This window comes from Lotus japonicus, chromosome 5 (genome assembly GCF_012489685.1).
Source record: "Lotus japonicus ecotype B-129 chromosome 5, LjGifu_v1.2".
NCBI lineage: Eukaryota > Viridiplantae > Streptophyta > Magnoliopsida > Fabales > Fabaceae > Lotus > Lotus japonicus.
Genome location: NC_080045.1, coordinates 15,629,837 through 15,644,703, shown reverse-complemented (window position 1 = coordinate 15,644,703; position 14,867 = coordinate 15,629,837). Strand labels below are relative to the sequence as shown.

The 14,867-nt window shown below is 38.5% G+C and overlaps 2 protein-coding genes and 1 long non-coding RNA gene across 3 annotated transcripts; 1 reads left to right on the top strand and 2 right to left on the bottom strand.

The window, feature by feature from the left end:
* Positions 1 to 930: 930 nt before the first annotated feature.
* On the top strand, positions 931 to 3,625 carry LOC130721298 (leucine-rich repeat receptor-like protein kinase PXC1). Its single transcript, XM_057572065.1, has 2 exons — positions 931 to 2,440; positions 2,663 to 3,625. The coding sequence occupies exons 1-2, from the start codon at positions 1,084 to 1,086 to the stop codon at positions 3,328 to 3,330; spliced, it is 2,025 nt and encodes a 674-aa protein (XP_057428048.1). The 5' UTR covers positions 931 to 1,083; the 3' UTR covers positions 3,331 to 3,625.
* An 863-nt stretch (positions 3,626 to 4,488) lies between these two features.
* LOC130721299 (uridylate kinase PUMPKIN, chloroplastic) lies at positions 4,489 to 8,807 on the bottom strand. The gene is made up of 7 exons (XM_057572066.1): positions 7,995 to 8,807; positions 6,972 to 7,116; positions 6,739 to 6,792; positions 6,557 to 6,648; positions 5,602 to 5,837; positions 5,344 to 5,514; positions 4,489 to 4,961 (listed from the first exon to the last, which is right to left on the bottom strand). The coding sequence occupies exons 1-7, from the start codon at positions 8,663 to 8,665 to the stop codon at positions 4,864 to 4,866; spliced, it is 1,467 nt and encodes a 488-aa protein (XP_057428049.1). The 5' UTR covers positions 8,666 to 8,807; the 3' UTR covers positions 4,489 to 4,863.
* A 3,896-nt stretch (positions 8,808 to 12,703) lies between these two features.
* LOC130716626 (uncharacterized) lies at positions 12,704 to 14,056 on the bottom strand. The gene is made up of 3 exons (XR_009012100.1): positions 13,985 to 14,056; positions 13,192 to 13,256; positions 12,704 to 13,108 (listed from the first exon to the last, which is right to left on the bottom strand). It is a non-coding gene; the product is annotated as an uncharacterized LOC130716626 (long non-coding RNA).
* Between the last annotated feature and the right edge of the window lie 811 nt (positions 14,057 to 14,867).

The following is a 14,867-nucleotide window of genomic DNA, read 5'->3' as shown; positions in this document are numbered from 1 at the left end:
ACATATTTGAATCATTTTTTTTTCAAAATTAATTTTGATACTAAAATGTTACTCACATAAGCTTCTACTCAAAATTGATTATTGCTTTCAATTGAAGAATAATTTCCACACATGGATTCAAAGTCATATAACATAACAAATTTGTATGTTTGGGTACACAAACTTTAATCTTACTGTGATAAATTACACAATGAACCGCCATTACATTATAGGAGTAGTTACAATTCGTTAGTAGTAATATTTTAGGTTTGTTCTCGCGCATGCTGTTGCCTCATTGATATGTTTGATTTAAAAGTCAAACTGGAAATATGGTTTGTGATCTCTAAACATGGGTAGCAGTGAAGCCGCGTAATCCTGTCGGATAGAACAGAGCACTAGCCCTCCTTTGCAGCAAACTTCTACTGAAAACCAGATTCAAATATTGAGCTTGCCTCTCAAATCTCTCATCTCATTAATTATTCCAAAATAATTCACTAAAAAGCATATATGATCATTTTTGTATAACCAAAGGTATATAACACTAGTACCTTAATAAAATAATCATACTTAGTATATATCTTTGTTTGTTCCACAAGTATCTTGCTCTTACTAAATTCGTCCTAACATTGGATCAAACTAAGGCTGGATCCATTCTATAGAAGTAGTACTATAAAGCTCTGGCAGACTGGCACAATACATTATACATGAGATCACCAGAATCAAGAAGCATGGCATTTTTCCCTTTTCTTTTACCCTATATATCACACAACATACCAACCAAAAGAAAAAGCAAAAACCTTGTTGTTCAGCCTCAGTGACTGTATCTTCAATAAAGGAGTAGTGGACAACAGCAATCATTCACACAACAACCATTCCCTCCCTTTAATCATCAAAAGATTCCCTCTGTCCTTATCACAAAGAACATATAATAATACCTCCACACTCACCCTCATCATTCCCATGATAATCACTTTACAATTTTTGCCTCAAAATTCTTCATCATAATATAACTCTTATTCACTCTCACTCATTTATTAAATTTTTGAAAAACACAACCATTGTTTTGTTTCCACTTCATTCCCGCCAGAGAGTACAAACAACAACATGAACCATGTCTTGTTCTTCTTGTTGTTCTTCTTCTTCCACTTGGTGTTACCATGTCTGTCGACACTGAGTCTCCACCATAATGACACACATGCACTCACCCTCTTCCGCCGCCAAACTGACTCACACGGCCGCCTCCTCTCCAACTGGACAGGAGGCGATGCCTGCGTCGCCGCCTGGCGCGGCGTCGCTTGCTCCCAAAACGGCCGAGTCACTTCCCTCTCCCTCCCTTCCCTCAACCTCCGAGGACCCATCGACGCTCTCTCCCCTCTCTCCCACCTCCGCCTCCTCGACCTCCATGAAAACCGCCTCAACGGCACGGTTTCCCCGTCGCTCCTCTCCAACTGCACCAACCTCAAGCTCCTCTACCTCGCCGGAAACGACTTCTCCGGCCACATCCCGCCGGAGATTTCCTCCCCGAAGTTCCTCCTCCGCGTCGATCTCTCTGACAACAACCTCGCCGGCGACCTCCCCGGAGAAGTTTCTCATCTCTCCAGCCTCCTCACCCTCCGCCTCCAGAACAACGCCCTCACCGGCCGCGTCCCCGACCTCTCCGCCGCCATGCCGAACCTCACAGAACTCAACTTGACCAACAACGAATTCTCCGGCCACGTACCCTCCTCCATGCTCAGCAAATTCGGCGAAGAAACATTCTCCGGCAACGAAGCTCTCTGCAGTGCCAGCGCCGGAACACTCCCTGCTTGCTCCACCGCCGACAACCTCCCTTCTCATCCTCCTGTTCAAACCGTTCCTTCAAACCCGAGCCGGTTCCCGGAAACCAGCATAATCGCCAGACCGGGAACCAAACCACCGCGCAAGGGTTTAAGCCCCGGCGCCATCGTCGCCATAGTGGTGGCGAATCTCGTCGCGCTGCTAGTTGTAACTTCCTTCGTTGTAGCTCATTGCTGTGCCCGAGGAAACGGGTCCCACCCTAACTCCCTGGTGGGTCCCAGTGAGAAACGGAAGAGTGGGAGCAGTTACGGCAGCGAGAAGAAGGTGTACGCGAGCGGCGACAGCGACGGAACCAGCGGCACGGAGAGGAGCAAGCTGGTGTTTTTCGACCGGAGGGGTGAGTTTGAATTGGAGGATCTTCTCCGTGCTTCGGCGGAGATGCTCGGGAAGGGTAGTTTGGGAACGGTTTATAGGGCGGTGCTTGATGATGGATCCACCGTTGCTGTGAAGAGGCTCAAGGATGCAAATCCATGTGCTAGACATGAATTTGAACAGTATATGGATGTGATTGGGAAGCTTAAGCATCCAAACATTGTTAAGCTTAGAGCTTATTACTATGCTAAAGAAGAAAAGCTTCTTGTCTATGATTACCTCTCCAATGGAAGCCTACATGCTCTTCTTCATGGTTAGTTTTTCTCTATATTCATTTTAGACTTAATTGCACTTTTCGTCTCTAATTTTAGACCCTTGTGCAATTTTGTGTTTGTGTACGGACGTTGCTCTCATAACATAAAGTTTCTGGATCTGTCACTTTCAACTGATAATTAGTCTTTGCCTATTCACTAGTTTGTTGCGCTCATAACATAAAGTTTATGGATACGTTACTGATTTGGTTGGATGTTGATAGGGAATCGTGGTCCGGGGAGAATTCCGTTGGATTGGACTACTAGAGTGAGCTTGGCGTTAGGAGCGGCGAGAGGGTTGGCTCGGATTCATGCGGAGTACAGCACGGCGAAAGTGCCTCATGGGAATGTGAAATCTTCCAATGTGCTTCTGGACAAGAATGGTGTGGCTTGCATCTCTGATTTCGGGTTGTCATTGCTGCTGAACCCGGTTCATGCGATTGCGAGATTGGGTGGTTATAGGGCACCGGAACAGGCTGAGCAGAAGAGGCTTTCACAGCAAGCTGATGTGTATAGTTTTGGGGTGTTGTTGTTGGAAATTCTAACAGGGAGAGCTCCTAATTCATCATCACAGTATCCTTCCCCTGAGAAACAAGAAGCTAGTGTGGATCTTCCAAATTGGGTTCGCTCTGTTGTGAAGGAAGAGTGGACTGCGGAGGTGTTTGATCAAGAACTTTTGCGGTACAAGAACATTGAGGAAGAGCTTGTGTCAATGCTGCAAGTTGGGTTGGCTTGTGTAGTGCCGCTTCCGGAGAAGAGGCCAACCATGGCGGAGGTTGTGAAGATGGTTGAGGATATCAGGGTGGAGCAATCTCCTCTGGGGGAGGACTATGATGAATCGCGAAATTCGCTTTCGCCTTCAGTTCCAACCACTGAAGATGGTCTTGCTTAGCAGTACTAGCATATATTTAGCAGTAAACTGTGTTTGCATGCTCCTCTTCTAGTTGCATTGTCTTGCTGCAAATTATTTATTGATGTTTCTGGCTCTTAATTCTGTTAAGTGTTCTTGTAAAATTTAATTGTGAGCTTTGTGGAACTCCATTGTTTAACGTAGCAGAAATCTTATGATCTTGAGATTGAGCTTAGAATAAGTCTTCTTGTGTAGTTGAAATTGTATAATGTACATTTGAAGTTTGCAGCAGTGGACATTACTGATATATTTCAATGGGCAATCATGAGTTGTGTCACTGACTCACTGTCTGGTGTTTATTTGACACTTGTTAATTGAAAATTGCTTTGTTAAATTTCTACCATTGGTTAAGGGGGAAAGCTAGTTCACAAGCACCAAATCTCTCTCACAAGCAACTTTGAAATCATGGGATTTGCTTAAAAGCGCTTTCAAAAGCTAGCATGCGACATATGATTTCAGTTAACTGCATGCCATTACAATTAGTGAATACCTTTAAATTATTCAACACAAGAACTATAAATCTCAGGCAAAATTCAAAAAGTTTTCACGTTCCACATTAAGATATTGTTTTAAGGAAAGACAGCTTCATTGTCAAAAAATGAAAAAAAAAAAAAAAAAAAAAAAAAAAGAAGAGGAAAGAAAGCTACTTCTCAAAATCATTTCAATTGAAATGACTAAATAAAGCTGAAGACATGCCTCAATTATTCCACACCTCTGTTTTCTCAATTCTTTTTCCACTTTTTTTTTTTTAACCTATCTCTTCTTTTCTCTGTATATTATTTATTAATTTTTTACTTTATCTTTTTTATTTCACTTTTCTTTTTACTTCTCTTCCCTGCATATCTTTCTCCCTTTTTTTCTTTTTCTTTTTCATCCGTCGGTGTCATTACACTCAAACCTATAATATATTCAGCCCCCTTTGGAATTCACTTTGCCCTCCCCCTAGTCGATAGTGAACTTTTCCCAAGATTCACCAGATGGAATATTAGGTTTTCTTTTTTTTTTCTCTGCTATATTTTTTTTTTACTCTTTTTTTCTCTACTTCCGCGGGAAACACCTTGCTCTAAACGAATAATGACACTCAGAAACTACTCATAAGAGTTTTAAAATCAATTATAAAAGGATTTTCACACATTAACCTAAACAAAGTGATTATAAGTGCACTTGATAACAGACAAAGTTGAATGTGTTGAATGACACCTTCTCTATATTCCCAACAAAGGAAGGTACTACTAATACATTAACATTACTATGCTAATGCTACAATTAATCTGGGAACAATATACACAAGCATTTTTTTTTCTTTTTACAGATATATATTAAAGGTACAACAACTACCACCTAAAAAACATGGTGACAGGGAATTTGTGACTTCGGCTCCAAAATACAATTTCCACTACACACACTCTGAATCTCTGCAGCTTTGATATTTCCTTATCCAAGTATCTCCATGGTGGTCAGAATCCCACTTAATTTAGTGACGCCTAATAATAATTAAATCGGTTGAAGCAAATGTTAGCTTATTGCTCCAGCTTGGTCAATTAGTGTGCCAACTTGTTCTCCACACAAAGCTTTTGAGATGTTCCCAGGTGCCAATAGATTAAAAACCACAACTGCACATTTAAATGGCAGCAAAATCCATCAAATAACTACGTAATAAATTGTCTGCTTCCTCGGTGGCTTCAATAATCTCGTGCGTGTTTGTTTTACGGTCAAGTTAGCCAAAAGTACATTCAAACTTCAAAGTGCCTATTTGAGACAACTTATAAAATGAAAACAATGTTGGGATACTCATAAACTTCAATATAAAAGCAAAATGGCACCAAGGAGGCAGTGTCTAGGGATTCAAGTGTGCTACAGGACCTATTTGAGACCCACTGTAAGTGCAAGGCGCAAATAGAAATGGCAATGCATATGTATTTCCTAAGCAAAGGAATAGTTGAAGCACCAAAGTCAGAAACACACCCATAAAAGGACCAAATGCAACATACTAACCTGGAATAGCATTTTCCTCACAGAATGTCAGTGCTGACATATCCATAGAGGTGACTCCTCTCGATGCCAATTCCCTGAAGGATATATGCTCGAAAGTGAAATTGTTGTCTCGTGAGTTGCAGTCATATACGCCATCTACGTTGGTACCTTTGAGGACAGCCTGAGCATTAACTGCAAAGTAGAAGGAGAAAGATAATTAGATATATGCTAATGCTTACTAAAAAGAAAAAGTATGAAAAAAGATGGACGGGAGCATACGCTCTGAAGCACGAAGAGCTGCAGCAATGTCAGTTGAGAATAGGGGGTTGCCAGCACCTATACCAACACCGCCAAATATAACAACTCTTCCTTTCTCAAGATGTCTGATGGCCCGCTGCCTATTGTATGGTTCAGCAAACTCCTGCATGGCTAATGAAGTTTGTACACGAGTCTGAACACCCATCTTCTCTAGAGTTGATTGGAGCAATATTGAATTCATCACAGTTGCCATCATGCTGCGCTTAAGAAGCCACTATTCGTTCAGGTCAATGTTTTAAAGTAAAGTAGAAACAAAAGCAAATCACTTCAGAAAATATATTAACCAGGAAGATTAAGAAGATTTTATGGCAATACAAGTACGTAACATATGGACTAAAACGCCAGAGAGGCGGCCCCAATATTAACCCATGTGCAAGGCATCAGGATGATACTTGCCTGAGCACAATGGGAAGCCTACAAAGTCAAATAACATAAGTTGGAAGCACTTAAACTATTACAAAGGAAATAACTTTTATACGTAGTTCAATACAAATATATTCGTTAAAATCGAAAGTGCCCAAATTTGAATATGCAACTAAATGAAAGAAACTCAGAATAGCAACTATAGGAAGGAGAAGAATGGGTTTATGCAAATCATAAGCAGAGGCACATCCAGTCAGAAGAGATAATAAACATAGACAAGACACAGGACAAATGAAATCCCTCCTAGGTGATTCTAACCGCGGTGGCCTTCTCTAGCAGTAGCACCACCAAGGAGCTCTCTCTCGCCCACATCACATTTTCGATTAGAAGTTCTCTTTTATTTTTTGGCTCGTCCATTAGTAATAACTAACAAGGGCACGGATGCTGAGATCAAAATCCATTTTTCCATTTATTTTCTTTGTGTGAAAGACTACTAGTAAATTTTCAGTGGCATTATTAGAATTTGCATTGAATTTTTAGTGATTAACCTTACCCAACTTGGTATGCAGTACATCTTTCTAAGCCTGTCGCAGTCACCCAAGCATCTCCACAGAAGAAATTACGACCTCCAACAACAATCACCACCTGAAATATCAAACAGAAAGACATAAGCTTCAGCTAAACTGAAAGGGTGGCAGAATGCCAGAACCAGAAGACAATGAAGAGAATTGATACCTCGACGCCAAGGCGGGAAGCTATTGCAACTTCACTTGAAACTAACATGGCCACCTGACAATTAATTTCAACAAACAAGTGGAATAAGTTTCGTCATATGCAGAAAACATTTAGACCCCTACTTGGAAAAGGCTAGGGTCACGAATCAAACAAAATAGTCAAATTTTCTCCATATGAATAACCATAGCACAACTGTTTTTCCATTTGAGCCGAGGTACATCCAAACCACAAACCTTAGGGTCAAGATTGCAGGTATCAGATCCAGTAAGAGCTGCTCCACTAATTTTGAGCACTACCCGCCGCCATCTAAGGTTTGACAATGCTTTGGACTTCATGCTGTTTACTTGACCTCCACTGCTAGGCGTTGCTACTCCATATCTACAAATAAGGCAGTGGAAGGTTCAATATTCATAATATCACTAGAATATGGACTAGAAAAAAGAAAAAAAAAAATCATATTGAATGGCATTCATCATGAAATAGTCCAAGTGCAACACAGTCCACATTCCACTCCACCCTGGTAATACCTATGGCATTAAACAATTCACTGATTAAGCTCAGAAGTAATTTGTGAACTAGAAGTATGCTAGCAGAGATTGCATGATGTTATTTGTAACAACAGCACTGAAGAAAATTGCAAATTTTCAGAATCAGTCAAACCCATCGTAGTACTAAGATTCCAACATCCTATTCTTCTGTATAACAAATAACATGACAAAGAGCCTATATCAGGTAATACTAAGATTCCATAAATTGTAACACGCTACACGCTGCACACCTGTAGTATAAAGCAATTCTACGAAGTTTTATATGTTTCAGGTTCCAAATTGTTAGCATGTAAGAAATTAAGAGCCAGTTTGTATGAGCATTCACATGGCCTTAGACGCCCTTTTTTTCAGAATTGACAATGTATAGCTGTTGGAGAAACGAGGGCATGGCAGGTTCAAACGTCTATACGAACAGGCACTAAGTAAAATGGTGAAAAAGCTGCTCAAATCAGAAACCAAGTGAACAAATTCTATGCATAACAAAGCACAGTTAAACCCATATATATATGTCATAAAGTAGTCAAATTTTCCAGAATCCTATCCTAAAGTCAGCAAATCTGTACCACAAAGTAATGTCATAAAGTTTCAATTATTATTATTATTAAAATTATTATTCGAATCCATAAGCATATGAGTTAATTAAGCACTAAGTAAAACAGATTAAAAATGAACAAAACAAAGCAAGGAGAAGATAAGAGTGTGGAAAACCTCTTTGATTGTCTGGGTGAATTGGAAGCTGGAACAAGTGCTTTGTCCTCGTCGGAGAATTTGGTCGGAAGAGAATTTCCAACGATGTGTTCCATCTGCTTGAACCAAGGCCAGTGACTACTGGAGATGCAACCATTGTTCATCCTATGCCTCTCCAGCTTATACCGCTTCTTCAGATTATCCACCTTGTTCTTACACTGCTCCACGCTCTTCGATTGATTCTCACACCGTTCACTCACCACCGCCGCAACCTCCTCCCAATCCCTCCCTCTCAGGTTCCCCCGATTCAGCTGCGTGAACTTCTCCGTGTACGCCTCAAGCAAGCACATAATCGCCGTATCGCTCCACTCCTCACGATCCTTCCGATACTCTGCACCGCCGCCGCCGGATCCGCACGTGGACGTCGACCTCGGCCTCTTGTTGAACGCGTACGGTGAAGTCCCTTCGCCGATCTCGTCATGGTCCTTACGTTTCTCGCTCACGGCGTCGTCGTCGAACGGGTTTCCGTAATCCTCGGCGGCGGCGTCGTCGTCGACGTTGACGGGTTTCGGTTGGGAGGTGAAGTGGTGGTTGTGGTGATGAGGCGCGTAGGGTTGGTGGAGGTGGTGGTCGTGGTTGTCGTCACGGAGGAGTGAGAAATCGTCGTCGTCGTCGTCGCCGCAAGAGGCCATAAACGGCGTCGGAGACGTTAGGGAAAGAGATAGAGAGATGAGGGAGATGTGGTTGACGGAGCGTTTCTTCCGTGAGCAGATCTGGTATCTGCCGTCACGCGTGGTGACGGTCCCGTTAAGTGACAAGAGCGAGTGTACTGTACGCGCTTTCGCGAATGACGCGCCATACTCACCCAAACATGTTTTGGGCCAATTGATGTTTCAGTTTGGTTTTTTTTTTTAAAGTGATCAAGGTTTTTGTTAACAAAAAAAAGTTATCACATTTTTTTCAATGTTCAAAACACTAAATCGGTTATTGAACTTATCAAGACACCGATTAAAGATTCAATTGTTAAACTGTGGTTAAAATTTAAATCATGATTGAATTGATAGAAATTAAACTTAAGTAGCTTGTTCTCAAGCACAAAGAAACAAACATAAGAGTTCTCACAATGGTTCATGCAAAATAAGAGAGTGAGTGAGCTTCAATAAGTGAAAACGAGGACCACAGAGAAACAAAGATAAGAGTTCATAGCAGATTATCCTATGACATTTAGTGATTGCCAAACAAATAAGCATAATGCATAGAATCTGCTAATGAAGTCAAAATCAAACAAGGCAGGAACGAGCAACAAGACGAGGTTTCACCATGTTGTAATGGGGCTCAAGCCATAATCCACATGATTTCATTAATTTATGTGACAATGCCACTTAGGCTTCCCGTGACATGTGGTCACGGCGGTCAGCGCCATCACATTGATAGTGACTATTTCCAACTATTTCCCTTATGTTTAGGGGCCTATCTCAACTTTTACTTTGGTGAGAGACGAAAACTAAATCTCACTTGAAGTTCAGGAACGAAAAACAAAACACGTATTTAACCAATCATAGAATGGTTCATCAAATTAGCGGTGAGCCAATAAGATCAAGATTGTGGTAGAACGTGGTCCACTCTCGCAACTTTGCACCCTATCTCTTTGTTGCCATTGGATTAATCACACGGCCCATGTTTGTGCTCCAGGGATCCTCTTTCTCACTAGGATTAATACCCGTGCGATGCACGGACCCTTAATACGTATTTTTTTTCTTCTGGTTTTATAACTACTTGAATTTTATATGAACAATTGATTAGGGATACATTGTTGAATGGCTAAAATTAAGAGCTATAAGAACACAAGAATAATGTAAAAAATGATAGTAAAATATGCAAGAGATGCAATTAGATACCAAAACACCAAGGGGTGTGAGGCACAGAAAAATGATTCTACAATTTATCAAAATAAATTAAGCAATTCACATATTGCACAAAATTTAATTGTTATGTATACCACCATATATTTGTAGATTAATTATTTTAATAATAGAGGATGTATCTTATGAGAAAAATGTTCTTATATGAGAACATAAGAATAAATCATGACCGTTGGATCTAATCATGGATGGTCAAGATTAAAAGGTGAAGTCATGTGACATTTTAAAAAAATCACATGATTAGATCTAACGGTCGTGATTTATTCTCATTTTCTCACATAAGATCACATTTCTCATAAGATACATCCCTATTCACATAAGATCACACTCATAAATAGACTCATGATTGGCGCCACTATCTTAATCCTTAATTATCATATAAAATGATGAAAGACAACACCAAGGGTCATATAGAGAATCCATGTTTAACCAACGTTACCAATGGCCAAATTAAACATCTTACATCTTTCTCTCTATATGATGTCTTTCACTTGAATCCTTATGATGATCATTCATATATCGAATTTTTGTGTCACTATCAATGAATTATCATAATTTTCTAAGAATACCATACAATTCATGAGAAAAACTATAATTTTTGTACACTCCAATGCATTTTCCATCAAAAAGAGTTGTTCCACCCAACTCCAAACCCAAATGTGAGTTGTCCCATCCCAACCCCAAACCCAAATTCAAATAGAAGTAAAATTAAGTAACAAACCATGTCATAGTCAAGCAAGTCTTTTTTTTTGAAATGGTAGTCAAGCAAGTCAAGGTTAGCTCAACAAACTTCACAATAAACCACACGTCCATCAGGTAATTATTATACTACTACTTCTCCCACAAATCAAGAGAGTAATAATTGCTAAAATAACTCCTAATGCTTTGAATAAAAAAAATTTATATGGAGAATTCAGTAGGGTAAGCTAAAGTAAATAGGTGAAAAAATCTACACACAAAGCAGGCAAAGTTGTCAATACATGAATATAAGATCAAAATATTTGATTTGATATGTACTTGAATTTCACTACAACCTTGCAAAAAGGCTTAGAGTGGAATACACCTAATCCAACCGGTCAGTAAAATATCCAATGAGGATTATGTAGGATTCTTGCAAGTGAATAGAAAAGGATATACTTAGTGAAGTTAATCAATAATAAACATTTAACAATCTCAATCTCAAATTTTATGAGAAGTAGAGCTCAGAGCAAAGTATATGTAGAAAATAAAATTGCATTAGATAAGCCAATAGTGGAAAATTTGAGTTTTTAGATAAATACTCTAGAATAGAAGTTGATTAGAAGAATAGAGATACTTCAAAGTTTAACAACGCTTCAAACAAATTTCAATTCTAAATGTAGGGAGTAATAGTGTAATACAAGATCAGTGGTTAGATCTTCAGCAACATATATAACAGATATGCCATTAACATATAAGTTTAGCACAAGTTCCTAAACATATATGAATAAAGAAACCTATATGCATGTGCAATCAGTACAGCTATAAAATAACATACTGCAGGCCGAACTTGCTAATTTCATTTACATTGCTCAAATTTTAGCTTGGCATCATATAAAGAAAGATTCAAATATGAAGACTCCGTTTAGGCTTGATTTCGTAATCCCTAACATGTATCTCTTTAGTCCTCATCAATGGCCAAATATACATGAGAAGACCAACTGGTAAAATGCATGAATAAAGCACAACATTTCAAGTGGTAATTAAAGTATTATGGTAAAATCAATAACTTCCTAACTATGTTTAACAACTCAGGTAGTTAAATTCTTACATAAACATTCAACAATTTATCTTAACGTACATCTTCTACTTTTCATGTTTCTCTTTTCAATTTCTATTGAAAGTAAAACTAAGGGTGCATCAATAAAAAGGCCAAGTTGCGATCAGGGTACCTTTCTCCACAACACACCTAAAAAAGGATAGCAACACTCTCATCTACTTTTTTTTTCTTTTTTCTGTAGTACACTTTCAACTCTCTATACCCTTCTTTTCTCAGTAAAATTATCATATCAGACCATTTCTAGAATTTTTTAAATTGCACATTATACCACTACCATTTTATAGTTGACAATAGAGATCTTAGCATAAAATTAAGGAATAAGACATTCGGTGAGTCAAAGGAGGAAGATGGAAGTTTTTCAGAACCGTACCATCACCATGATTAAGCCTATCTTTTAGCCACTATAAATTTGTTCTCTACCATATGGTGAAGGTAATTGATGACTCTTTCAATGCAAATGAAAGCACTCACATGGTCAATTACAATTTATTCATTGCCAGAGCTACAAAGACAGAGCAAATGCAAAATATCATATTACAATAAGAATACATTCAAGAAGTTGCTTTATAGTTTCAAACTTCTAAGACATTAAGTTAGACAAATTAAGCACTACACCTGTCAAATAATGTTAAAGCACCACATCTGGACTAATTACACTTAGAAACACATAAATAAGGAGTAGTAGAGAGATTAATATATCATTTATACACTTTCTTGTTTAAGTTTTCTATGATTCTAAAAGGAAATATAGACTCAGATATCATTTATACCTTCTCGACGGATAACAAAAAGCATACCTTATTTCCTATCTCTCAACTTTAAGGCTTGACCAAATTGTTAGCTTCCAATTGTTTCTCACTCCTTTTACCAGCATGCCGACATTTCATCACCATGCCACTTGCGTTTTGACATAATAAAAAAAAATGTTATCTTCTAAATCTATACTCACTAAAATACTACTTGAAGTTTTAGTCCCTATGTTTGTGAAATGGTATGGGTGCCAACTTATTCTTGAACAATTTCAAAAAGCAATTTGAGAGCAACATCCAACAAAAAGTCACGCATTTGACTCATCAATGGTTGGACACGTTAAAACCACTCAAATGCAATAGAATAGATTTAAACCTCTGCTAGTTAGCTTTAGTTACTAAATAAAAAAATTCAACAGGTTGATAAGATGCATAGAACATGTTTACGGCAAATCTACACAAGTGCTCATAAAAAACTCCTCTGATAAATATATAAAGAATCGTTTAAGTTAAATGCTCCACCTTTAATCAATATCCATTAAGCTCATCCTTTCCACATTTTACCACATTCTGGTCTCTGCTTGCTTTGGACTTTCACAACCCATAGAGAATAAATCCTACATGAAACCTCCTTGATAATCAATATATTAACTCCAAAGATACCTCCTACATGGGAGAGGGAACTGGATGAAGAACCCCAGGAGAAATGAGAAACCACACAATGAAAGGGGCAATTTATAAGCACATACCTGCCTAACACTTCCAGCAAAGCTCTTTTCTCCAAGCAGTTACCTTACTTTGAAACCTTTTTACCCTGCATCATTGAAAAAAAATATATCAGTCAAATTAAAATTACACACAGCATGTAAAGAAGAAGACCAGAGGCTGAATCTATGACAAAACTGGATAAAACAAATTAATCAATACACACTAACACTGATGAAGGTTTAATTATCTGATCTCCTCATTTTCTCTATTGAAAACAGAAGTAACACTTTATTAATGTCTAAAATTTTTCCACATTAGTACCAGATATATTAATAAATTACATGTCAAACACATTAGTAGAAATTTTTGCACAAAGGTGCAATTGATAATGAGAAACTTGTAGTGGCTCAGTGAAATGCTCTGATTTTCCATTAGAACTACCCATTAGCCTCTGGTGTTAGTTATCATACACAATATTTATAGATTGAATTGAGAATCGGAGGTATGCTAAAAGTCTAAAACATCTTGAGTAAAGTTTGTACAATTTCTAAAAGTCAAACACATCTAGAAGAATTTGGAGTTTGATTTCACATTTTTCCTATCCAAGCTGTCCATTTTATCAATCTATACCTTAATCAGCATCAATGTGTTCTTTTCATTTTGCCATATTGTACAATCTACATCACCAGATATTGCAAAGAAACCAATCCAATGTACAACAGAACACCAAAGATAAATATCCAGAAAAAAGAAAAGAAAATTAAGAAAACTACAGTCACAACACCCAATGAAAAAGAAGAACAAAGTGGTGGTGGACGAAAGTGTTACGCTTACCTTGCAAGGAGAAGAGGAACGAAGTGGTGGTGGACGGAAGCGGAGCGGCGATGGCGACGAACGACGGCCAGGAGAACGGAGCAGTTGAACTTTGAAGGGGATTGATTTGAGCAAAATTAGAAACTCTATGAAAGAAGAAGAAGAAGCCTGTTAATTGATTCAAATTTGAAATAACAGGTTTGAAATCTATTAAAGAAAATTTCAGTTCATCTGAAAACTGAAATCTCAAATCCCAATTCAGTGCACAACGACAAACATACGAACATACTCGGGAGATGAGTAAATTTATAGGAGAAAATTGTTGCTTACATGTTAGGGGAGCCTTCAAAAGAAATTGTTGGAAATCATCTGGAAAGCAAAATAAACGAAATTACAGCTTGAAGGCTTCAGGGAGCCCTTTCTTCGAGAATCCTACAGAAGATGCCAAGAAAAAAACGTCACAATTAAGCCATTGACGCAACCTTTAGGCCTGCAGTTGAACCTGACCGAAGCTATGAGATTAGGAGGGGGAAGAAAAAAGCAAAGCCGGTGACAGCAAACGCAACAGCGGATGATGCTGTGTGCGAAAATGGGCCACAAACATAATGAGGCAAAAGCCCAACCGATGGAAAGATAAAGAAAGTTGCCCAAAAAAAAATGTCCCCTGAACAGTAACCGGGATTTGAAAATTAAGGATAGAATATTTGATTTTCCTTTTTTTTGATAGATTCATGAGCCGTCACACTCCCTCTTTGCCACTGAATACCAATTTCTATAATCCCCTGCTTCTTTCTTTGTTAACTATTATCTACTCTTGCTCTGCTATCTTTTCTCTTCTGCTCCTTTGACCCTTGTTTTGGTTTCTGTTTTGTCATTTTATCACTGTTTTCATCAATTAACAACA

Bases quoted from the DNA above. Each gene is read 5' to 3' on its own strand.
- LOC130721298 (XM_057572065.1), top strand. From the start codon at position 1,084: ATGAACCATGTCTTGTTCTTCTTGTTGTTCTTCTTCTTCCACTTGGTG. The intron at 2,441-2,662 runs GTTAGTTTTTCT...GGATGTTGATAG, and splicing joins CCTACATGCTCTTCTTCATG to GGAATCGTGGTCCGGGGAGA.
- LOC130721299 (XM_057572066.1), bottom strand. From the start codon at position 8,665: ATGGCCTCTTGCGGCGACGACGACGACGACGATTTCTCACTCCTCCGT. The intron at 7,117-7,994 runs GTTTTCCACACT...CCTTATTTGTAG, and splicing joins TCACCCAGACAATCAAAGAG to ATATGGAGTAGCAACGCCTA. The intron at 5,515-5,601 runs GTATGCTCCCGT...TCTACTTTGCAG, and splicing joins AGCTCTTCGTGCTTCAGAGC to TTAATGCTCAGGCTGTCCTC.